The following is a 24231-nucleotide window of genomic DNA, read 5'->3' on the forward strand; positions in this document are numbered from 1 at the left end:
CTTTGCAACTTTTAGCCCTGCGAGTCAGAGAACATTGGAGGCCATGATACAACAAGAAAAATTAGAAAAATCTAATGCCATGCAACTAGAATTGAAAACCATGATACAAGCTCTTCATGAGGATTTGAAGGAAAGAATAGGCAAGATAGATGAGAGAATGGAGAAAGTAGAAGGCAAACTAGAAAATATTCAAGAGATTATGGAAAAACATGAACGAAGAGCACAAAAAGTAGAAGAAAAAGCTGAAGCAACAGAAAAAAGAGTGGGAGAGTTGGATTATAGACTATCAGCAACAGATAGAAATAAAGATAAAGCAATTATCTCTTTAGAAATGGGCAGGGCAGATTATTACTTGAGATTCCAAAACATGGAAGAAGGGAGAAAACCTAGCAGAGATAATGGCTGACTTGCTGGTGGAAGCAATGGAGGAATAAGGAAAAAATATTGAATGAAATTGATGAGATATTTAGAGTGCACACTAGGTACGCAATGAGAAATACGTTTCCTAGAGAGGTCCATGTTAGGTTCACCAAGAAAGCAATAAAAAATGAGATTCTACAGAAAGTAAGAGACAACCCGATTAAGTATAAAGGTAGAGAAATAGTTGTGTTAAAACAAATCCCGAGGAAACTTAGAGACTAAAGAAGAGAATACCAATTTCTGATGAAGTGTTTGATTAAAAAAGGAGTGAATTTTAGATGATTGATACCAGAGGGAGTACTGGTGACTTGGCAGGAGCAAAGACATAGGTTAGATTCAGTAGAGAAGGCAGAACAATTTTATGATGAATACTTGGGCCCACAAGAAGAAGAGAGATTAAGGGGATTCCGGTTTGGCGTTGCAGCGAGAGAGTCGGGGAAATAGCATGCTCTGATGAGCGCCACAAAAACCCCAGCTGCTGAACTGCCGCCGATGGGTCTTCGGACCGGAACCATCCTGCAGGGATGGGAGAAAAGGAGAGGTGCCTCGGACGACCAAGAGGAACAGGCAAGTTTCTCGGAAGTCAGAGGGAACCCTCTGTGAGTTGGCGGCGGGGGGCGGCAGCCATGGCGGCTGCCTCGAAGTTGGGACAACCAGGCTAAGAGATGTGCAGGAGGAGAGTGGATTGAAATGGAGCATTTTGAAGCCGGGTGAGTGACAACCAACCCAGGCTTGCAACAACGCTTAGAGCAATATTATTAACTATAAGACCCCTAGCCTTAAAACAGCGGCTGAACAACAAAGGGGCTATGGAAAGTTTAAAATGTAATCTTAAAGAGACAAAGACCCGACACACAACTAACTCTAGAACAGAACTAATGGAATTAAATATCAAGACATGGTGAAAAGACTGGATATTTTAAAACTGGAATTGGATTTTTTTTTTTTAAAAAAAAAAGAAGATTTGATACTTTTAAAATCAAAGGAAGAAGAGTAATCAAACTGGACTGTTATATAATTGTAACAAAATGGATATTTGCATGACTAATGGAAAATGTGGATTGTAGGACACCTTCTGGTCTAAAAAGGAACATTGTAACTCGTTTTTGTTATGGAAAATTTTGAACTTTACAGATAACAGACGTGGGATTTTGTGTAGGAGGTTTTTTTTTTGTTTTTCTCATCTGCCGGCAGCTTGACTTTGATGAAAAGAAAAGGAAACTACAATGGAACTCCTATAATTGGAATAATAACAATTTAAAAAACTGGCGCAGGAACAAAAAAAGGACTTAGCGCAGGCTCAAGAGAAGGGAACTTGATGCATTTTATCCGGATTAAAAATAAGAAAAAGACTTAATATGACATATGGAGGACAAAATTTGAAGACTTTGAAAATGGAAGGAAATATATGCTAGCAGGCGAGAAAGTGAAGAAATGAGGTAGACACGGCTGGAAAAAGAAAAAAGAAGAATTAAAACAATATGATTAAAAATGAAATAATGCATAGGTGGCCGTAATAATAAAAAGGAGGTTCTTATAAGATACTTATGGATGTATAAGAAGATGAGAAGAATATGACATAGATATATAAAATTGAAATATTGATGGAAATTAGAATATAAGAGAAATTAAGCATGTTAAAAGAGTTTTTTAAATATATACAAAGTTATGTTTTAAGCAAGAACCATGTCTCAATGTTAAATTGTCATAAAAAAGGATAATGATAAATATAATTAACTGAAATAAGCAATGTATAGATGGATGGAAACAACAAAAAAGAGGAGGATGCTGGGATTAATAGTAAACCTAACTATGATTATGCTGTGATTAACAGCCAAAAAACAAAAAAGAATATGCTGTGTTTAACAGCCAAAAAAATAAAAATGCTATGCTGTGTTTAACAGCCAAAAAACAAAAATAATTATGCTGTATTTAACAGCCAAAAAACAAAAATGATTATGTTGGGTAGGACAACATAACAAAGAGGATTTTGCTGGGAGTAACAGCAAAAATGAAATGATTATGTTGGGTTTAACAACAAAGACAAAGATAAAGATGTTAGGTTTAATAGTAAAAATGAAATGACTATGCTGGGATTAACAACCAAAAATAAAAATTATTATGCTGGGTAGGACAGCAAAAATAGGGAGGAGTATGTTGAGATTAACAGTAAAAATGAAATGTATACATTGGATTTAACAACAGAAATAAAGACAATAATGATGAGTTCAACAGTAAAATAAAATGATTATGTTGGAATTAACAGCCAAAAATAAAAATGATTATGTTGGGAACAGTAAAAATGAAATGATTGTGTTGGGATTAATAGTAAAGTAATGATGATGATTATTATGGGAGCAATAGTTAAAATATTTTTTAAAATGTTTACAATAACTAATGATTTATATTGTTAAAATATATCCATCTAAGCAAAAAGGAAGAGAAAAATGGAATGATATTTGGTTAGAATCTAAGAATTAAGTAACAGGTTTTTGGGATAATGGCATAGTTAAATTGATAGAATTTAGAGAAATAACTGAGTAAAATATTAAGTTGTGTTAAGTGGAAGTTAAGAATTGTTAGTGATTTGTACTAACTTGTGACTGGATCAATGCTTCATTTTGGAAAAATGTGTTTTATGTTTGTGTTTTAAAAAATAAAAAAAACTTTTTTCAAAAAAAAAAAAAGAAGAAGAGAGATTAAGAGAAGAGAGAGAGACTAGACACCAGGAAGAATTTGTGGAAGAGAGAGACAAACAACAGAAAAAAAGATGCAAGAGACAAGGAGGAGATAACAATAAGAGAAGGAGCAAGAGTGAAAGAACCAAGAGAAACAAGAATGACTAGAGCAGCAAATCCTATATACAAGTAAAACTATGGAAGGAGAAATAAAGTTAATGTCAATCAACATAAATGGATTGAATTCGGCAGTAAAAAGGAAAATAATTTTTAACTAATTAAAGAGACTAAAACAGAACATAATTTGCTTACAAGAAGTCCACATTAGAAAACAACATGGGAAAATTTTAAATACCCAAAAATGGGGAAATTATACACCTCGCTTGCACAGCAAAGTAAGAAAGGTGTAGCACTATATATAAAAGAGACGATTAAAGCTAAACAAATATTTCTGGATGAGGAAGGAAGAATTTTGATGGTGGAGATAACGTTGAATAACAAGCAAATATTGTTAGTGGCAATATATGCACCAAATGAGAACCAAGAAGATTTCTATAGTACACTATATAGAAAAATAATAGAACTGGAATATGAGAATATATGTATTGTAGGTGACTTCAATGCAATTGTGGATTCAGAATTGGACTATAAAACTGAAAAAAGAAATAAAAGAGCTAGGAAGACACTTCCAAAAATCCTTTTTAAAATGGCAGAAGAATTAGATTTGGTGAGGGATGCATCCGGACAAAAATCAATATACATTTTACTCTAATAGACATATGTCTTAGTCTAGAATAGACATGATGTGGATGTCAACTGAGTTACTACCCAATATACAAGAAGTAAGTATAGAAGCAAGCACATGGGCGGATCATAATCTAATGAAAATTATATGGAGAGGACAAAAAAAAAGTTAAGATGGACAATGAATCAAACAATTTTAAAAGAAGAAGACTTTATACAATTCATGGAAAGAGAGCTGGCCTTCTTCAAAGAGAATAGAAAAGAAGAAACATCATTACAAAATGTATGGGATACAGCAAAAGCAGAGGACTGACAATAACATATGTGGGAAAGAGGAATAAAAAGAAAAGACAAACTTAAAAGAAATTAGAAGAGGAATATAAGAAGCTAGAGATGGAACTACAAAAAGACCCACGAAAAAAGAACATCAAAAATGAAATGGATTTGAAAAAACATAAACTGAACTTAATAGAAAAAGAAGATTTAGCACAAAAGATTAAGAGAGCCAAACAAAACTTTTTTGAAAATGCAAATAAACCAGGACGATGATTGGCATATAGACTGAAAAAAGAGCAGGAGAAAAAGCTAATTTCCCAATTAATGGATGAGAAAGGGACTTTACATTATAGAAATGAAGAAAAAAAGGGAATGATCCATGATTACTATAAAAAAATTATATAAGCAAAAGGTAATCTCAGAAGAAAAAACAAAACAATATTTGGAAAAAGCTGAATTACCAACAATACTAGAGATATTTAAAAAGGCACCAGAGGAAAGAATAACGATGGAACTCACAGAAGCTATCAAAAGACAAAAGAATGGCAAAACACCGGGTCCAGATGGGCTACCAGCAGAACTATATAAAAACACTTCAAAATATTATAAGTAATATGATGTTGGAAGTATTAAATATACTTAGAGAGGCGAAAATACCAACTTCGTGGATGGAGGCGTATATTACTCTTATACTGAAAAAAGATGCAAACTTGCAACAGATAAAAAATTACAGGCTGATCTCTCTGTTTAATGTGGATTATAAAATATTTTCTTCAATCATAGCAGAAAGACTAAAGAGATTCTTAAATGAGTTTATACATACAGATCAAAATGGATTCTTACCTAAGAGACAAATATGAGAATATTTGGAATATTATGAAGCACACCCAGGTAAACAAATGGCCTTGATGTACCTAGATCCTCAGAAGGCCTTTGACAATGTGGACTGGCAATTTATGTTGATGCAACTAAAAATTATAGATTTTGGAGAAAACTTTATTAATATAATTAAGACAATATACCATAAGCAATCAGCAAGGGTGACGGTAAATGGAGATATGACTGGAAAGGTTAAGATTATGAAGGGTACTAGACAGGGATGTCCTTTATCCCCATTGTTATTTGTATTGACACTGGAGGTACTAAACAGAAATATAAGACAGGATAAGGAGATAAAGGGTATGGAAATAAAAAAGGAGGAATATAAATTGCAGGCATTCGCAGATGACTTGGTATTTATTTTAGAAGATCCGCAAGAAACAGGACCAAAGTTATTAAAAAGAATAGAAGAATATGGTGAGGTGACAGGACTGAAAATTAATAAGGACAAAACGAAAATCTTAGTGAAAAATATTACAGAAAAACAGAAAAGGGACTTAATGAAGAGATTAGATATCCAGATTACAAAGAAAGTAAAATATTTAGGGATACAATTAACAGCAAGATGTGTAATGATTAAGGAACACAACTACTATAAGCTAACAAAGCAAATTGAGGTAGATTTGGATGGATGGATAAACCTGCAATTATCGTTAATAGGAAGAATAGCTATGATTAAAATGAACATATTACCAAGAGTATTGTTTTTATTCCAAACTATCCCGATAAAATTGGAGAAAAAATATTTTGAAGAGCTCAATAAGATAATAATGAAATATATATGGCAGGGGAAAAAAGCGAGAATTAATCTAAAAATGTTACAAGACGTATGAGTTAGGGGAGGGTTTGGACTACCGAATTGGGAATTATATTACCAGGCAGCAGTGCTAATTTGGATGAAGGAATGGATTGTATTGAGAAATACAAGATTATTATTTTTTTTTTATTATTTGAAAAGTTTTACAAATACATTTTCTCCCCAATTCCCCCCCCCCAAACCCTCCCTGACCCTCCCCTTTTCCCCCCAGGACTTCCACAAAATAAAATCCTAATCAAAAATACATTTTATGAAACTTAAACCCCTCCACCCCCTATATACCATTTATACCTTCTTAAAACTCAGTTAATCTATCCCTACATAATACATTCATTCAGCTAAAAGCTATCTGATATTTCCTAGTTTGATATTTATTCTGCACATAGTCTATCCACTTTTTCCACTCCCATACATAAGTCTCTTGAGTTCGGTCTTTTAAATATGCTGAAATCTTCGCCATCTCTGCAAAACTGGCCATCTTCAAAGTCCATTCTTCAATAGTGGGCAAAGCATCATTTTTCCAATATTGACCTATCAATAATCTCGCTGCTGTCACCATATACAGTATCAGCTTTGTTTCACCCAATGTAAAACCCTTAACTATACCCAATAAAAACAGTTGTGGAGAAAACTGAAGTTTTTTCTTCAAAACATTTTGCATAACCCACCAGATTTTTATCCAAAAAGCCTTCACTTTCTTACAAGTCCACCACATATGATAATATGTGGCATCTAAGCAATCACATCTCCAGCATTTTGGTTGAACATTAGGATACATACACGATAATTTCTTAGAATCTAAATGCCACCTATAAAACATTTTATAAAAATTTTCCCTCAAATTCTGCGACTGTGTAAATTTAACATTCTGGACCCATATTTTTTCCCATGTTTCCAACATCACTGGTTCTGCAAAATTTTGTGCCCACTTTATCATACAATCTTTAACCAGTTCAGTTTCCGAATCTCTTTCTAACAAAACATTATAAACCCTCTTAATATGCATTGGACCTTTCTCTTTTATATGTCTAACCAATTCTTCTTCATACATCATTATACCAGTTTTTTGATCTTCTTTCCATCTCAGTTGAAGTTGATTATACTGTAGCCAAGTTAAATTAATCCCTTCTTCCAACAGTGTTTCTAATGTCTTTAGTTGCCATCTGCCCCCATCCATAAAAAGAACTTCTTTATATAAACCCCCCCCAAATATAAATACATTATATTTGTATTCCACATGGTATGACCAAGATCAAGCCATAATGGTATTTTGTAATCCCATTTGAATCGGTGCTTCTTCCAAACTCTCATCAAAGAGTTCCTAAGTATGTGGCTTTTGAATACTTTACCCGCTTTGTTCTCATAGAATAGATATGCATGCCAACCAAATTCAAGATCATGACTTTCTATATTCAATATTCCAGTCTTTATCCTTCCAAACCAGTCACTTGCTTGTGTCAAAGCTGCTGCTTCATAATACAATTGTAGGTTTGGGAGTTTAAGGCCTCCCCTTTCTGGGACATCTTGCATAATTTTCAGTTTAACTCTCGGCTTTTTCTCATTCCAGACAAACTTATTCAGTCCTTTTTGCCATTCTCTCAATTGCTTACCACTTTTGAGCACCGGAATCATTTGAAACAAAAAGAGAAATCTAGGTAAAACGTTCATCTTAACTGCTGCTATTCTTCCAAGCAACGACAGCTGCAGTTTTTTCCAAGTCTCCATCTCCTTTTGTATCTCTCGCCACAACACCTCATAATTATTTTGATATAATTTTATATTTGAGTCTGCAACTTGAACTCCTAAATATTTAACTTTTGATACAATTTCAAAGCCTGCCTTGCTTTCAAGTTCCTGCTTACGATCTTGTGTCATGTTTTTAACAATCATCAATAGTCTTTTTCTGGTTCAGTCTAAATCCTGATATCATACCATATTCTTTTATAATGTCTTTCATCTGAATTATTGATTCCATCGGCTGTGTTAGGGTAACAACCAGATCATCTGCAAATGCCCTGGTCCTATAATCCTCATGCCTAATAGCTATGCCATATAATGAGTTTGAGTCCCGTATTGTATTCAACAAGACAGGGCTGGGGGCTTCCGGTTTGGCTTCCGTTGCCGCCAGACGGTCCTTTGAGACCGCCAGCCCCGTCGCCCGTAAAGAGCCGCCTTTACAGCTGTAAGGCGGCTCGAAAAACTCCGTTTCCGTAAGGAAACGTGAGACAGAGCCGGCGAGGGCAGGTAGAGCCCTCTGCGAAGTCCCTAGAGTTCTTTTTTACCTCTGGGGAGGAAGCAGGATGAGGCTCCCTATTTTCCTCGCCACTGCTCCGGGCTTCAGGAGAACTCTGCGCTTTGCAGAGCCAGGCGACGGGACCAGACCAACTAAAGAAAACTAACAGACTTTCTGAATAAGTAGGATGAAATCCGGATCTGGGACCCTAAATTGCAAGTACTTCTAACAACCCTAAGACTGACTTTAAAAGTAAAGAAGAGTGGAAGGGGGGAAAAAAGAAAGTTTAAAATGGCGACTGGCTGAGGCTTGAGAAGAGCTGAAAGCGAAAGTCCTTCCGTTTGACTAGTTTAATATGTTACAAAGTAACTGAGATAACAGCGCTGGCTAGAAGTGAAGAGAAAAATTCTTATTTCATGCTTCTTCCTTCTTAGAGACTTGATATTGATATTGTTTGGAGAGAAGTTTTCTTCTTTAAAGGGGAAAAAAATCTGCTTGTGTGGCAGGATGGCATTAAAACTCACAAAGCCAGACAACCAAGCTGTGTGGGGGGGGGCTCCCCCATTTATAAACCACATGAACAAGTTTTGAGTTTGCAGAGGAATGGCTTTAAAGATCTAACACAATTTGTATTGGAGGAGATGGCAAGACATGATGAAATTGTGAACCAGAACCTTGAAAAATTTAGGAAATTTAGGAAATTAAAGAGTTGGTTCAACAAAAGTATGATAAATTCAAGCAACATATGATAAGTTTCTTAGACGCAATGATAAAGATGGATGAAAAGTTTAATTCAGAAATAGAGTCTAATATGAAGGAAGTTGATTATAAGATCCATAATTTGGATAATAAAATACAAAGAATTGAAAATGATTTAACAATGATTCAAGAAAATAGCTCAGAAGTAGAGTCAAAAATAAAGGAAGCTGACTACAAGACTTACAACGCAGATAATATAAAACAAAGGATTGAAAATGAAGTTATAATGATGCAATTCAGATTTATGGAATTTGTGGTCAGAATTAGGGGAATACAGGAAGATAAAAGAGAAGATTTAAGAAAGATGTCTGCTGAAGTTCTGGCTGGGATTTTAAAGGTTAGTCCTGAAGAGGTATCCTGTAAGATTGATAAGGCCTACAGAGCAAATTCTTGGGTGGCAAAGCAAAGGCAGTTGCCTAGAGATGTGGTGATTTACTTTATCGATAAAGGAATAAGAAATGATATTGTACAAAAATCTTTTAACTCCACTCTTGAAATGTATGGAAGGAAGATTTGGATATTTAAAGAGCTGCCGCCCAAGATGTTAAAAGATAGAAAGGATTTTGGTTTTTTGGTGACTGAGCTAAAGAAACAAAACATCCCATTTAGGTGGGATGCTCCAGTTGGAATAATATTGAGATATCAAGGAGAAAGATATCAACTAAATACTGTTGAAAATGGAAAAACAACAAGTTACAGAGGCTTTTGTGGACGAGCCGCTTATGGATTCTCCTTCAGAGGTTATAGTTGGATTACCTATAAATACAAGAGAGGCGGCTTTGGATTCTAATGTGATGACTTATCAAGTTACAGACCAACATGGAAATCAATCAGTTGATATACAACTCCTAGAAAGGCAACCAGGATGGAGATCTAAGCCACAAAAAGTTAAGAAAAGAAGAAGCAGGTCCTACAAAAATAAAAAAATTTAGATTAAACAACAGTGTAATGCCAGTTACTTAAGAGACTATTAAAAACACGAAAATATAGCTGAGGCAAAGTATTGGTTTTTACTATTTTGAGGAGAGTGACAGATCTCTGCAGTGCTGTGCTTTTGGGATGTGGAAGATGGCCTTTAATTGAGTGGATTGGAACTTTCTATTTTGGACTCTTTGACAAATGGATTACGTTTATGCTGAGCTATAAGGCAAGAGAACTATGGGACTGGGGCATGCAGAAGATCTGGTTGTTACCCTAATACGGTGGTTGGAATTAATAATCTAGATGAAAGACATTACAGAAGACACTATATGGAATATAAATATAAAGTCACTCGGGTGGTTTTTTATATACGAAAACATTTATTATTGATGGGGGCAGATGGTAATTGAAGATACTGAATATACTGTTGGAACTAGAATTTGATGTTACCTAACATGGGTGATGGAATTAACAATCCAGTTGAAAGGCATTACAGAAGATACCATATGGATTACAAGCTTAAAGTCATTTGAGGATTTTATCTATATATGGAAATAATTTTTAGTGGTGTGGGCAGAAGAACAAAGATATTGAAAATATTATGTATGGTAGACCTGCAGGAAAGTGGGTGGAGATAGGCTAGCTTACTGATTGTTTAGTTTAGGAAAAGGGATGTTATGTTATATTAATATACGTAAAAGATTTGAATTAAGAGATATATGTATGGGGGAGGAGGAAATGGACAGATTATGAGTTGAAATTGCCAAATTAGGATTTATTATATAATTTTACAGCTGAATGTTGCTTTGAAATGTATAGTATAAGGGGGATATAATAAGCACAGATCCTTCTCAGGTCTTCTCTAGTATTCTCTCTTATACCTCTAAGTCTTATAGTAAATTCCATAGTTCTGAATTGCATCATTGTCACCTCATTTTCAATCCTTTGCATTTTATTATCAACATTAAAGATTTTATGATCAGCCTCCTTCATTTTAGCATCCACTTCAGATTTATATTCCTCCACCTTTTTATCAGTTTGCACAACTGCAGCTGAGAGACCAGTCACCACAGTCATTAACTTTTTAGTCACCTTGTCATATTTTTCTTGAACCACCTCTTTGATTTTTTTGATCTCCTGCTTAATTTCCTGTTGAGATTTTTTAAACTTCTCATCTATATTTTCTTCTTGCCTCATCAAAGCCTGAGCAATAAACTCTTTCAAGCTTTCAAGATCAATCTCCTTTCTCTGGCTCTGCTGGCTAGAAGGCTGTTGTTGCGGCTTATGCGTGGGGGATCCCCCCCCCTGCTGCCTTCGTATCTTGCTTAGGCTGCTTAGAAGCCATTCTGCCACATAGTCTAACTTTTTCAAGAAAGGAGGTCTTTTTTCCCTTTCTTCCTCCACAGAATCCTCTAAAAAATTCCCCCAGGTTTAGTCAGATTAGAGATAAAATTAAGTCAGAATCAGCTTACTTTAAAAGAATTTCCCTTTTCTCTTCACTTGTTACAAGCAGTGATACTTTGTAGCATGTTAGAATAACTATGCAAATCCACTTTCTCTTTCAGCTTTCCCTAGCGCTGAAGCCGGGCGCCATTTTCAAAGAGCTTTCAATCTCCCACTTAAGTTTAGTCGCAGGGCTAGCTCAGCGCAGCAGAAATACTTGCAGTTTTGAGGTTCAAGTCCCAATTTCACCCTGCTCGATTAGGAGATTCTCTTTATTTTTGCTTGTAAGGATGGTCACGCCGTCTTGTTCTACTAAGTAGAATCGTCCCTGAAGTCTGGAGCTTCGGTGAGCTGGAGAGGGAGCCTCGCCTGTATCCTCCCCCAGAAGCAAAAAAAGCAATCTGGGGGCTTCTCAGGGGCTCAACTTAATCTCGCCGGCTCTCCTCGCAATTCCTTTCGGATTTGGAGTTTTCCAAGCCGCTTCTTCTTTCTCGAAGCGGCTCTTTACAGATGACCAGGCTGGTGGTCTAAAAAAAGACCGTGTGGCGACGACGAAGACCAAACCGGAAGTCCGAGAAATACAAGATTATTGACATTGGAGGGACATGACCTGCAATTAGATTGGCATGTTTTTGTATGGTATGGGAAAAATAAGATACATGGTTACTTCTAAAGACACTATATAAGAAATGCTTTGTTATTAGTATGGGAAAAAATTAAAGATCAACACTACTTGAAGATACCAGTCTGACTTTCGACAATGGAAGCACTTATACATCCAAATATTATTAATATGGGAAATATTGTTAGATACAAAGATATTTTGTCAGATAAGGAGGAACTTAAAATGAAACGCGAATTGGAAAAGCAGGGGATTGATATGGATTGGTACACACAGTTGCAAATACAATCTAGATATGAAAAGGATGCTAAACTTCTTGTTTTTATATGGAAGTGACAGAATTAGATAAGATATTGACAGGAATAGAAGAGAGAATGATTTTTTAAAATTGTACAGTTACTTATTGAGCGTTAAATTAGAAGAACAACAAGTCAAAGAAACAATGATAGCATGGGTGAAAAACTTTGGTCACACGATAGAGCTAGATAAATGGCAGCAACTATGGGATAGGAATTACAAATTAACATTGTCAACTGCATACAAAGAAAACCTATATAAGATGTTTTACAGATGGCACTTAGCACCAGAAAGACTGGCAAAAATGTTTAAAGATAAAGCAACTAAATGTTGGAAATGCCAACAGACACCGGGGTCATATTATCATATGTGGTGGACATGTGGGGAAGCAAAAAGATACTGGGCAAAAATTCGTATGTGGCTGGAGAAGATGACCCAACAACATATTGATTTAAAACCGGAATTGTTCCTGTTGAGGATTTTACCGGGAATTTATAGTAAAGAAACTGTATATTTGATTATTCATGTAATAACCACAGCTAGAATTGTATCTGCACAAAATTGGAAAAGCGAAGAGATCCTATAGATGAAAAAGTGATTTAAGAAAATATTAGAATGTGCAGAAATGAATAGATTAACACTTGCAATTCAAGAAAAAGAAGAATCAGATTATAATATATGGGAGTTATTTTATCAATGGTTAGAGAATAAATATGAAAGCAATGTATTGTAAAAATAGATAAGTAAAGAAGAGAAATGTTAGGTTTATGTTATTTTATCAGTATTATTATTATTATTTAGTATTAATATAAGAATGAATGTAAGAAATGAATATACGGTAAGTTTAATTGTTAAAACACAAAGAATTTTATACTCAGATGACACACTGTTTAACGCAAGTTGGAATGTTTGTATTATAAGAAAATAAAAAATTACATTAAAAAATCATTTCAATATTTAGATCTGATTTATCTGAAATCGCTATAAAACCACACCTTTTATCTGACTGGAATGACCAACAAATCTGATTATTCCTGTTGGTTCTATGGCATAAAAATCTAGATTTAGGCATACCAGAGTTCATTCTGAAACAGTTCTTAAAACATAAATCATACCTGTTCCTGACAAAACCTAACCATCACAGAACTGATTATTTTTGCTACTGTTATAAAACTTGCTCAGTGGTACCGTGTTTCCCTGAAAATACGACCTACTCAGAAAGTAAGTCCTAGCTTGATTTTGCGCCCAATATAAGCCCTACTCCCAAAATAAGCCCTAATTAAGACCTTGCCCATTCCAGGGTGCACAGGTAAAAATTAAGCTAGGGTGGGGATGAGGGGTGGAACTGCCCCACTACTTACCTTTGGACAGTTGCAGCCAGGCCTCGCACACCTCAGCCCATTTCTTCTGTAGCCGGCAAGGCTTTCCTGAAGGCCTCTGTAGTCGATAACAGAGCTCTGGATCGAAGAAGTTCCTGAACGCCTCTGATAGCGAAAAAGAGGCCGGGGGTGATGCGTGGAAATGAGGTGAGTCAGTGGATGACATACCCCCCGAAAATAAGACCTGGTGCCTTCTTTGGTGGCAAAAAAATATAAGACAGGGTCTTATTTTGGGGGGAAACACAGTAATTTGCCAAGGAATAGATATAGAGAATATGAAGGTTTGTATTTCTTAGACCACATCCACATAGTCTCCTTACCCACACTAACATTTCCAGAGTATATATCATCTTGCCAGTATTTGCTTTCTGTTATCAATCCAAGTATGATTTTAAATGCTCTTTTTCGGAAATGGTGCTTTACTCTTATTCCTCTCAAGAGCTTCCTTGCAGACATAGTACATGGAGGAGGAAGCTTGAAGTGACAGGATCAGGGGCTGAGGTATGTTGTGGGCATGGATATGTTTGATGCCACTTTTGTGTCCTTGTTAAGATGCTGGCCAAGAAACTAGGAGACTGGGAATTCTAGCCCTCCCTTAGGTTTGAAATCCAGCTGGATGGTTTGGGCTGGATTGCTTTCAGTCTAAAATCTTTCCTACAGAGTTGTTGTTATAGGGAAAATAGAAGGCAGGAGTATTATATATGTTTGCTGCCTTAGTTGACCAAAATATATAAAGGGCAGGATAAAATAGTAATTTGATGGGCAACTGTATAAAAATAAATACAAATTATTAACAGTAATGAAAATAACAAAGTTCAGCGTCAATTGTTTTGGCAATTTGTTGTGGGTCTGCTCCCTTTAATGCAATCCATGGGCTCAGTGCCTGTTCTGCATATGTACAAAATGATAACCCTTTGCTGCCACCTAGAAATTGATAGATTGAACAACTAACCCACTAAATAAGAAATTAAAGAAAGAAATCTTATCAGATGATAGTATGATGAATGAAAAAGAAGAAAAAAATGCAACACATAAAGTAACAAGAGCATTGTAGATGCCAATTGGAGGAAGCTTTTCATACAAGGCATGGTGTTGGGCAAGATTGTTATTTCATATGAGGAGCCCTTAAAATATTGTATATTGTATGTTAAAGCTGTAAAGGAGTGCAGTACAGCAAACTTTCATAAGAGTATGCAATAATGATGTCCAAGATGTCACAATCTCCCACCTGGAAGGGGGACTGGAGAGATCGCCGTTTGTCCGCCTGTTTCTTGTATGCCTTTGCTGCCTCCGCTAGTGATTTCTTTGTGTTCTCCCAACCCTGCTTCAGCAAGTGTATCCATTCGGCCAGGGTCATGGTCCATGCCACTAGTGATCTGAAAGTACTACTGTGTACTGCGTTGTTGTAAGCCACCTCTGCAAAAGGCAGCAAATTGGCCCAGCTTTCTTGATGATAGTCCACATAGTATCGCAGGTAGTCCTCCACCATGGTATTTGTCTGTTCCATGGCCCTGTTAGTACTCGGATGAAAAGCCGAGCTAAGTCCTTGGGTCAATCTAATGGACCTTAAAAACTCCCTCCAAAATTTAGCAGTGAACTGGACCCCCCTGTCAGAGATGACCCTCCGGGGCACTCCATGTAGCTGGTAGATCTACTTGATGAACATCTTGGCCAACTTTCTGGCAGAGGAAAATCCTGGGCAGGTGGTGAAGTGGGCTTGTTTTGAAAATAAGTCAATCACTGTCCAAATGACAGTATTTCTTCCACTTTCTGGGAGTTCGACTATAAAGTCCATAGCAATCTTCTCCCAGGGCTGGCAATGGTCAGCCACTTGCTGGAGAAGACCAGGGGGTTTCCCTGGCCTCAGTTTCATAGTTGCACATGTAGCGCAGCTCCTGACATAATCCTCCATATTTGCTTTCACCTAGGGCCACCAGAATTGCCTCCTGGCTAGGTGGAGAGTTTTTAGGAATCTGAAATGGCCAGCTAATCGGGAGTTGTGGCTGCGCTGTAGGATTGGAAGCCTCAAACTGGCAGGGATATACAGCTTGGATCTTTTCCAAGCTAGCCCCTCTCCTAGGGTCAGGGTTTCTCGATTTTCTTCAAACCACTGGTCAGCCGGGAATGCAGACTTCAGTGCAACTGTCATTTGATTCCCCCCCTTAGGGTCGATCTGACGTTTGGCTAGGCCTTTTGTGGTGACTTGAGCTGCCTGTTGGGAAGGGGGAATGATTGCTTGGATGACCTCCTCCCTCTGACTTAAATTGTGGCTTTCTTGACAAGGCATCCACTAGCAAGTTCTTTCCCCCTGGGATGTATTTGAGTTCAAAATTGAACCATTTGAAGTATTGCGCCTAGCGGACCTGCTTGGGGGAGGTCTTAAGGCCTTCGAAGTTTTTGTGATCAGCACAGACCTAGAAAGACACTTTACTCCCTTCTAAGAAAGGAGACCCCAGTGGACTGCATAGGCTTCCTTTTCCCATATTGCCATCTTTCCATGTTGGTGAGTTTTTTGGACACATAGGGGGCAGGTTGGCGCTGACCCTGGGGTTTTTTTCTGTAAGAACATCACTGCTACAGTGTCGGTTTGGATGACAAACTGCTGTTCAGGGTTGGGGTGCTGAAGAATGGGTTCTTTGGCAAAAAGTTTAATTTCTCAAATGCACTTTGACAGTCCAGGGACCAGGCCAGTGGTCATAACAGGGGGCCCTGTTTTCAGCAGTTCTGTCAGGGGCAGGGCTACTTCCGCAAATGCTGGGATGAGCTCTCTATAGAAGTTTGCAAATCCCAGGAGGCTTTGGAGTTGCTTGCGGGTGCATGGAGCTTGCCAGTCCAGCACTGCTTTCACTTTCCCCGGATCCATCTCAATTCCCTCATTTGACACTCCATAGTCCAGGTAGTCTAGGGAAGTCTTATTGAATTCACATTTGGACAGCTTCACATAGAGCTTCCCGGCTAGGAGTTTTTTCAGGATCTGCTGCACTAGTTTAATGTGTTCTTCTAGTGTCTTGCTAAATATAAGAATATCATCCAGGTAAACTAGGACACCCTTGTACAGGTGCTCATGTAGCACTTCATTGATTAGCTGCATGAACATAGCAGGGGCTCCCTGCAGCCCGAACGGCATGACTTTAAACTGGAAGCTGCTTAACAGGCAGTTAAATGCGGTCTTCCATTCATCTCCCTCTTTGATCCATACCCAGTAATATGCTTCTCTTAGGTCTAGTTTGGTGAATACTTTACCCTTGGCAAGGTGGTTTAGCATGTCTTTCATTAGGGGTAGGGGTAGGTGTTCTCAATACACACAGCATTAATTCCACAGAAATCCATGCAAAGCCTCATCCCCCCATCTTTCTTTTCATTGAATAGCACCGGGGCCACTACTTTGGATTTGGTGGGCTGGATGAAGCCTCTTGCCAAATTGGCATTGATGTACTTCCTCAATTTGTCCATCTCTTTTAGGGGTCATGGAATACATCTTGAGCTTTGGCAGCTTGGCTCCCAGCACGAATTCTATTGCCCAGTTGGTGGGGGTGTATGGGGGGTGAAAGTTACATTTGTGCTCGCTGAAAGCATCTGCCAAATCTCTATAATCTCTGGGCACCTGGGAGCATCCCAACAAGCCGTCCATGGTGGTGGCGGTGCCCTCTCCCCTGCCAGGCTTGCTAGGGGGCAGAACTTGCTGAGTTTCGGCTTGAGGGGGATGGCTGGGAGGCTGATTAGGCACCGGGTGCAGCCGGTGTCTATGATGCATCTATGTCCCCTTGGGCCCCAGTCCTGGGCACCACTATTCGGGACTTAATGGAGAAGGGGAAGATGGCTTCACTTACCATCGGATTCTCTTCACTGGCATCACTACTCTCACTGCCGATGCCTGGAAAGGGTTCCGGAGCTGGAGTTTCTCCCCAGCTTAGTGGTTGGGAGGGAACCTCAACAGCTTGCTGGGCAAGCTTCCCTTTTTCTGGCGGTCTCCGCACGGTTTTCTTCATCCTGGGGGCCGCTGGCATATGGAGTTGACGGACGGGAGCTGGTGCAAAGCACTTAGAAGCTCGGTGGCCTTGCTGGCTACAGCTGAAGCACTTGATTATGACTGTGGGTGCCGGCTTTGGCTCGTCAGCCAGTTTTGCAGGGGCTCGGCGGCCCAGGGGCTCTCTTAGTAGGTTTTTCTGGGGTGGGCTTCCAGTTAGGATAGATCTCCAGGTCCATGGCCACTGCCATCCAATACCAGTCTTGTATACCAATCAGGAACCCCTCGGAAGGCACAAGTTTGCCTGAGGTCCTGATCTAGAATCTCTTTAAAGTGGTGAACAAAGAGGCGAAGTAGTGAATGAAGAGACGTTCTGGCCAGTCTCTCAACTTTCCGCCCAATCTTCGGAATTCCCAAATTCCTTTGGGGGTCTGCCCCTTTGCTTCAGGCTCTAGATTTCTGCCTCTGCTCCTTCCATGTGGGCCGTATCTTCAAATCGGACCTGAAGTAGTTGCACAAATTCATCTGCATCCTGTAGTTCCGGGGCTCCTTCGTCGTGCAATTGGGCTATCCATTCCGCTGCTTCTCCTTCCATCATATTGTCAGCAATTGCTGACACTATGTCCTGATCTGTTTGGTATTGATCCCCATAGCAGTCAAGATAGGACCAAATCCCATTCAAGAAATAAGCCAGGTTTCCTGGGGTCCCATCGAAAGTCGCTCTGAACCACGGAGGAGGAGCGGCTGCAGAGCCAGGGCAGGCAGCAAGACCGGGGCTGGCATCCACTGGTACCGCACCCATCCCTGGCCAGGGTAGAAGCCCCACCCAGGGGGATTTGGTCTGGGGGCAGTCGGGCGGGTGGCTGGAGGAGTAGCCAGTCTCGGGAGTGGTGTTTCCCTCCACAATCCTGGGCTTGATTGACCCAGGGGCCTGTTACTGTTACAGTTCCGTTGGAGGTGTCATCCCAGTAGAGCAGGTCCAGCGGGGAAAATTCTGACATGGTCCGCTTTGCGCTGAGTGGAACGAGGTAGATGATCCAGTCTGGATAGTCATGCCACCTTGTCCTGGGAAGGTGAACGTGGGCTGAGTCAGTCCCCAACCAGGCTGGCTGCTTGGAGGGAGTTGGGCGATGCTGCCCACACTGAGCTGACCAAACCTCTCCTGGAGCCCAACTAGTGACTGGCTTCAAGATGGTGGCTGCTGACCCCACTCTCTGGACTCACTAAGCTCATGGGGTCTTGTTGCTCTCCACTCAAAGACTGATATATGCTCGGCTTGTCCCGATTCGATCTGGGGCTCTTGGAGGCCGGCACGCCAACCGACTCCTGCGGTGGTGGGAGTCCTGTAGCTTCACCCCACTTGGAAGGATCCATCTGTGTGATCTGCCAGGGTGCCAGCTCTTTGGGCCAAGCGCCCTGCCAATGCTCGGCCTCTACAGCCTCCGCTTCAGCTACCACAGCTGCCGATGGGTAGCAGATGGTCCCACAGACGATCTCCAAGCTACTCCCATTTGCTCCCTCCGTGGTCATTGTTTTCTCTTCCATCTTCCCTGAGTCTTTGCGCTACCTGGTAGACCGTGAAGGCACTCAGGGCTCAGGGCTCTGGACATCAAACCCGTGGCGTGGGAGCTGTTTGGTAGGTTTTAAGAAGAGATTCGGGTTAATAGCAGGGTTCCAAGTAACACCCCCAACAAAATCAAAACTCCAAGGCTGGCATTTTCCTCAAAGCTTGAATTTATTAGAAATGTCATATTGGCATATCTGGAAAAACCCAAATCTGAAGCCCCCAGGTTTTCTCCACCCAAAGTAAAGTCAAAGTTCCTTCCCCTGCATCCACATGGGCATTACATGGTCCAATCAGGTCGCTGTCCCAATTGTAATTGACTCCCAGTCACGCCTCTCCAGGTGCAGGCTGAATGTCCTTGACTCCCAAGGGAAAATATGTTGTTATGGCTATATACCCCACACTGTCTCCATCCCTCCTTCCCTTTCCCACAGCTTGCCCATCCACCACTGTGGCAGTCCTGAAATCTCCAAGTAAAGATGACTCCAGGGCTGACAACCATGTTCTTTTGGGCCCCAAAATAAGCAATTGGGCTTATTTTTGGGGAAACATGATTTCAGGGTGATCAGCCCGGCTGGGCGCTCCCCCCCCAGCACACACATGAGCCGGGGAACAACAGTATCTGGCAGCAGCTGCAGTCTGCCAATCCCTTGGTTGGTGCACTCTAGGGCTGCGCACAGCAGAAGGCATGGAGTGGAAGGCAGGCAATCCCAACATGCCATGCGGGCTGCAGGCAAGCCGAGAGATGCAATGAGCATCCCACAACTGGCCGCCACTCCAGCCCACCATAGTTTGGCTTTCCTGCAGCCCTTGCGGCATGTCCGGATCGCATGCCTCCACCCCGCTCTGTCTGCTGCCGATATCGCTGTGCAAATATGAGCCTCCCACAGCTGCCTATTGTTCCAGCCCACCTCTGCTTGGCTTTCCCGCAGCCTGTGCAGCACATCCAGATCTCCTGCCTCTCCCCCTTCTCTGTTTCCACCTGCTGCTTGCACAGATAAAACTCACCTGTGCTACGCGGGCAGCTGCCAGATGCCATCGGCCCCCACACACTTGCCGCCTATGCTGGCCATGCCCACTCTATACTAGGGTTTATTTTTTGGGTATGGCTTATCTTAGGCGTACACGTAAAAAACAGGCTGGAGCTTATTTTCAGGAGAGGTCATATTTTTGAGGAAACACAGTATTTGTGTCAAGGTGATATATTGTATCCATTATTTTTTCATTCTACAATTTATATATACATTTTCAGGCAGATTCTTTATAAAAAGATTGGAAAATAAAGAGAATAGACAACAACCTACTACTTCATAAGATAGAAAAATATGGGTTAGACATCATCACCACCAGATGGATTTGCAATTAGTTGACTGCACTCAACATGTAGTCCTCAATGGAACTATACCTACATGGACGTAATTATGCAGTGGGGTACCTCAAGGTACCTGTCTTAGGCCCAGTACTCTGTAATATCTTTATAAACAATGTAGATGAGGAGATAGAAGGGGAACTCATCAAATTTGTGGAGAACACCAAGCAGAAGATAGGGTGAATATCCAGAAGGATCTTGACAGACTAGAACACTGGGTCCAATCAAACAAAATGAAATTCAGTGATGAAAAAAAATAAGATTTTACACTTAGGCGAGAGAAACCAACCCACAATATAAAAAAGATGTTGAGACTCTGGAAAGAGTGCAGAAAAGAGCAACAAAGATGATTCGGGGACTGGAGGCTAAAACATATGAAGAACAGTTGCAGGAATTTGGTATATCTAGTCTACTCTAGGGAAGCTAGGCAAAATCACATCAGATACCTATACAATCAGCACAGAGCCCCCCTCCCCCCCCGGGCTGTGTGCTCTCTCCACTCCTCTTCTCTCTATACACCAATGACTGCATCTCAAAAGATTGTTAAAAGTATTAAAAGACTGTTAAAGTAATGAAATTTGCAGATGATACAACATTGATTGGTCTCATTTGAGACAATGATGAATCTGCATACAGACGGGAGGTTGAACAACTAGCCTTGTGGTGCGACCAGAACAATCTTGAACTAAAGACACTCAAAACCATAGAAATGGTGGTAGATTTTAGGAGAAACCCTCCTATACTACCACCTCTTACAATACTAGACAACACAGTATCAACGGTAGAGACCTTCAAGTTTCTAGGTTCTATCATATCTCAAGACTTAAAATGGACACCTAACATCAAAAACTTCATCAAAAAAGCACAACAAATAATGTTCTTTCTGTGCCAACTCAGAAAGTTCAGGTTGTCTAAAGAGCTGCTGATTGAGTTCTACAGAGGAATTATTGAGCCTGTCATCTGCACCTCTGTAACTGACTTCAATGGATAATTAGAACTGCAGAAAAAAGAATTGCTACCAACCTGCCTTCCATTGAGGATCTATATACTGCACAAGTCAAAAAGTGAGCTGTGAAAATATCTACACATCTTGGAAATAAATTGTTTCAACTTCTATCCTCAAAATAACATTATAGAGCATTGAACAACTAGACACAAGGACAGTTTTTCCCCGCATGCCATTCAACTAATTAAACAACTAATTCCCACAATACTGTCAAACTATTTACTAAGACTGTATTACTATTATTTTTCTCATCCTTCCCATTACCTATCTCCTCCTACTTATGACTATAACCTTGTTGCTTGTATCTTTACGATTTATATTGTTTTATTTAGTTTCCTAGTATGATTTGATTGCTTATTTAGTATCCTATGACTATCACTAAGTCTTGTATCTTATGATTCTTGATGAAGGTATTTTTCATGTACACTGAGAGCTTATGCACCAAAGACAAATTCCTTGTGTCCAATCACACTTGGCCAAGAAAGAAGTCAAGTCAAATCCAGTCTAGTCCAATCCAGTCCATTGAAAAGAAGAACTAAGGGGTGACATGATAGCAGTGTTCCAATATTTGAGGGACTGCCACAAAGAAGAGAGACTCAACCTATTTTCCAAAGCACGTGAAGGCAAGACAAGAAGTACTGAATAGAAGCTGTTATGTACTTCTGGCTACTCTCCTTTGTAATCAGAGGCAAGGTTGCCTGACCAATAACCAGAGCCAAGACACAGTTGGCTTTTGTTTCATTTATTGCATGAAATAGGGAGAGAAGCTTATCAAAGCCTGGTTCTCCCCAAAGTTTCAACACAAAATACTTCCTTCTTTATACAACCCTGTCCCGGTCACCACATCCCTCCTCGCTCCCCATTGGCTGAGGTACTATAAGGTTATACTTTTCCCGATCACCTCCTATATATTACCTGCTACATTCTAAATCATACATCACATGCCCATTAAAATTAGGAGATAATTTATGCATTGTGTGTCAAATAATATTCATCAGCTAATTAGACATGCTCAGTTGCCTGTTTTGAGTTCGGGGCCTTTTTTTAATAGATTCTTAGAACAATAGATTTTCCTGTTTTTCAGTTTTAGCTTTGCCTTTCCTGTTTTCCAATTCAGTTATCTTTCCTGTTATCCCGTTCAGTTAATTTTCTCTGGCTAGCCATTTTCTATTGCAGCTATTTTTACAGCTTGTATTCTTCCTTTTTCCATTCTAAAGACCCAGCTAATTTTTGCCTATCTTATATCCTGCCTTTTATACTACCATTTCTTGCTCATATACATTGTAGATTCTTTGGCAGGTTTGATTTTCTACTCAGTAAGTTTCCACTGCACAGTAGATTTGACTGTCTTTGAAGATTCATCATATTGGTGCACACTTATCAGAAACTAACCAAGGAGAAAAGCAACCTAGAACAAAGGAGAAATTTCCTAACAGTGAGAGCAATCAACAAATGGAATGGCTTGCCTTCAGAAGTTGTAGGTGCTCCATCAGAGACAGGACAACCATTTGTTTGCAATGGTACAGACCCTATACCCGTGATGGTGACTCTATGGCACATGTGCCCAAAGTGGCACACGAAGCCATGTCGCCCAGCACACACAGCCTTGCTGGTTTGCCTTCCGGGTTTTTGGCGTGCATGTGCACACGATGATCAGCTGTCCATGTGTGTGGCAGTGGCGAAAAGCGGTGTGCACATGTGCACCAGCCAGCTGATTGTCAGGTGCCATTGCACACCAGAACAAGGAAGTTTGGCTTTTCAGGAACACGGCCTTGATGAGCGTGCATATACCCGCACAATGTTTCTGCACAACCTTTTTGACACTCGATGCCGAAAAGGTTCGCCATCACTGCCCTATACTATAGGGTCTCCTATTTGAGCAGGTTGGACTAGAAGACCTCCAAGGTCTCTTCTAACTCTGTTATTCTGTTAACCTGATCCTCACCTTCAGTTCACTGATAACACCATAATATTACTAGCTGGGCCCTATACAACTCTTATCAGTTTTTATTATCTCCAAACTATATATTAAATTGTAGTCTAAGAAATAGGAACTCCAAGGCATTTTATTATACAGGCTAGGGTTATAATTGCAGGCAAAACTTAAATGTTCAGACTGAACGGTTGTCACACCTCTTGAGGATTCAATGTTATCTATCGAGAACACCACAAATTAAATACTTTAGCAACTACAATTTAATTGGATGAAAAGATCTCCCGTTGCTATCTTCCATCTACCTCCTTCTGGAGGGGAAGAAAAGCGGGTGAAATAATGCTCCTATAATTCCTAATAAAGTAATGTCCACAAGCTTCCAAGTCCTCAGCCTCCGACCACTCACTTAAACACTTCCGGATCAACGCCGCTCCCCGCAGCCTGCGCAAGTTCAAATAGTTCCGCTTCTTCCGCCGTAAGAAGTTTCCGCCGAGCTCGCGATCCCATGGCTGTGGCCCCCTTCAGTAACCCTGCCGTGTCCATCACCGACCCGATATCCCAGAAGCGCGCTCCGACCTCACGTTCACTTCCGCGCGCAAGGCATCTCGGGATGGCTTTTATTTAATGAGGAATGTAGGGACGCGTAGTTTCTCTGAAAGCTGGTAGATCTAAACGGTAGAGTTGTCATTTGGTACTCTGAAGTTGGACTTTTCTCCTTCGGCGTCTGTTTTTCACTCATAAGCAGGATATGATCGATGGTAGCAGATGGGGGGAAAATAACAACATAGAGTGTTCCATTTTCAGACCATGCCCTCTCCTCTCGTTTTGTATTCTCTCCTACCGCTGGGTCTGAACAGCTTCGTTCACTTAGGCTCTTAATAAAACCCTTGAAATTGTTTTGCAGTTTGTAGCCGATTTTCCGGG

The 24231-nt window shown here is 40.0% G+C and overlaps 1 protein-coding gene across 2 annotated transcripts in view; it reads right to left on the reverse strand.

Annotated features, from left to right (window-relative positions):
* Positions 1–23925, reverse strand: part of LOC117661265 (mitotic-spindle organizing protein 2A-like) — a 42973-nt gene extending 19048 nt beyond the window's left edge. The window contains exon 1 of one of the 2 annotated variants that reach the window (XM_060690204.2): positions 23714–23925. In XM_060690204.2, the coding sequence (XP_060546187.1) occupies positions 23714–23850 (137 nt within the window). In that variant the 5' untranslated portion in view covers positions 23851–23925. The remainder of the gene's footprint in view (positions 1–23713) is intronic. The other variant, XM_034409930.3, reaches the window with a different exon arrangement.
* Between the last annotated feature and the right edge of the window lie 306 nt (positions 23926–24231).

This window comes from Pantherophis guttatus, chromosome 3 (assembly GCF_059756535.1).
Source record: "Pantherophis guttatus breed Tessera chromosome 3, ASM5975653v1, whole genome shotgun sequence".
Classification (NCBI taxonomy): Eukaryota; Metazoa; Chordata; class Lepidosauria; order Squamata; family Colubridae; genus Pantherophis; species Pantherophis guttatus.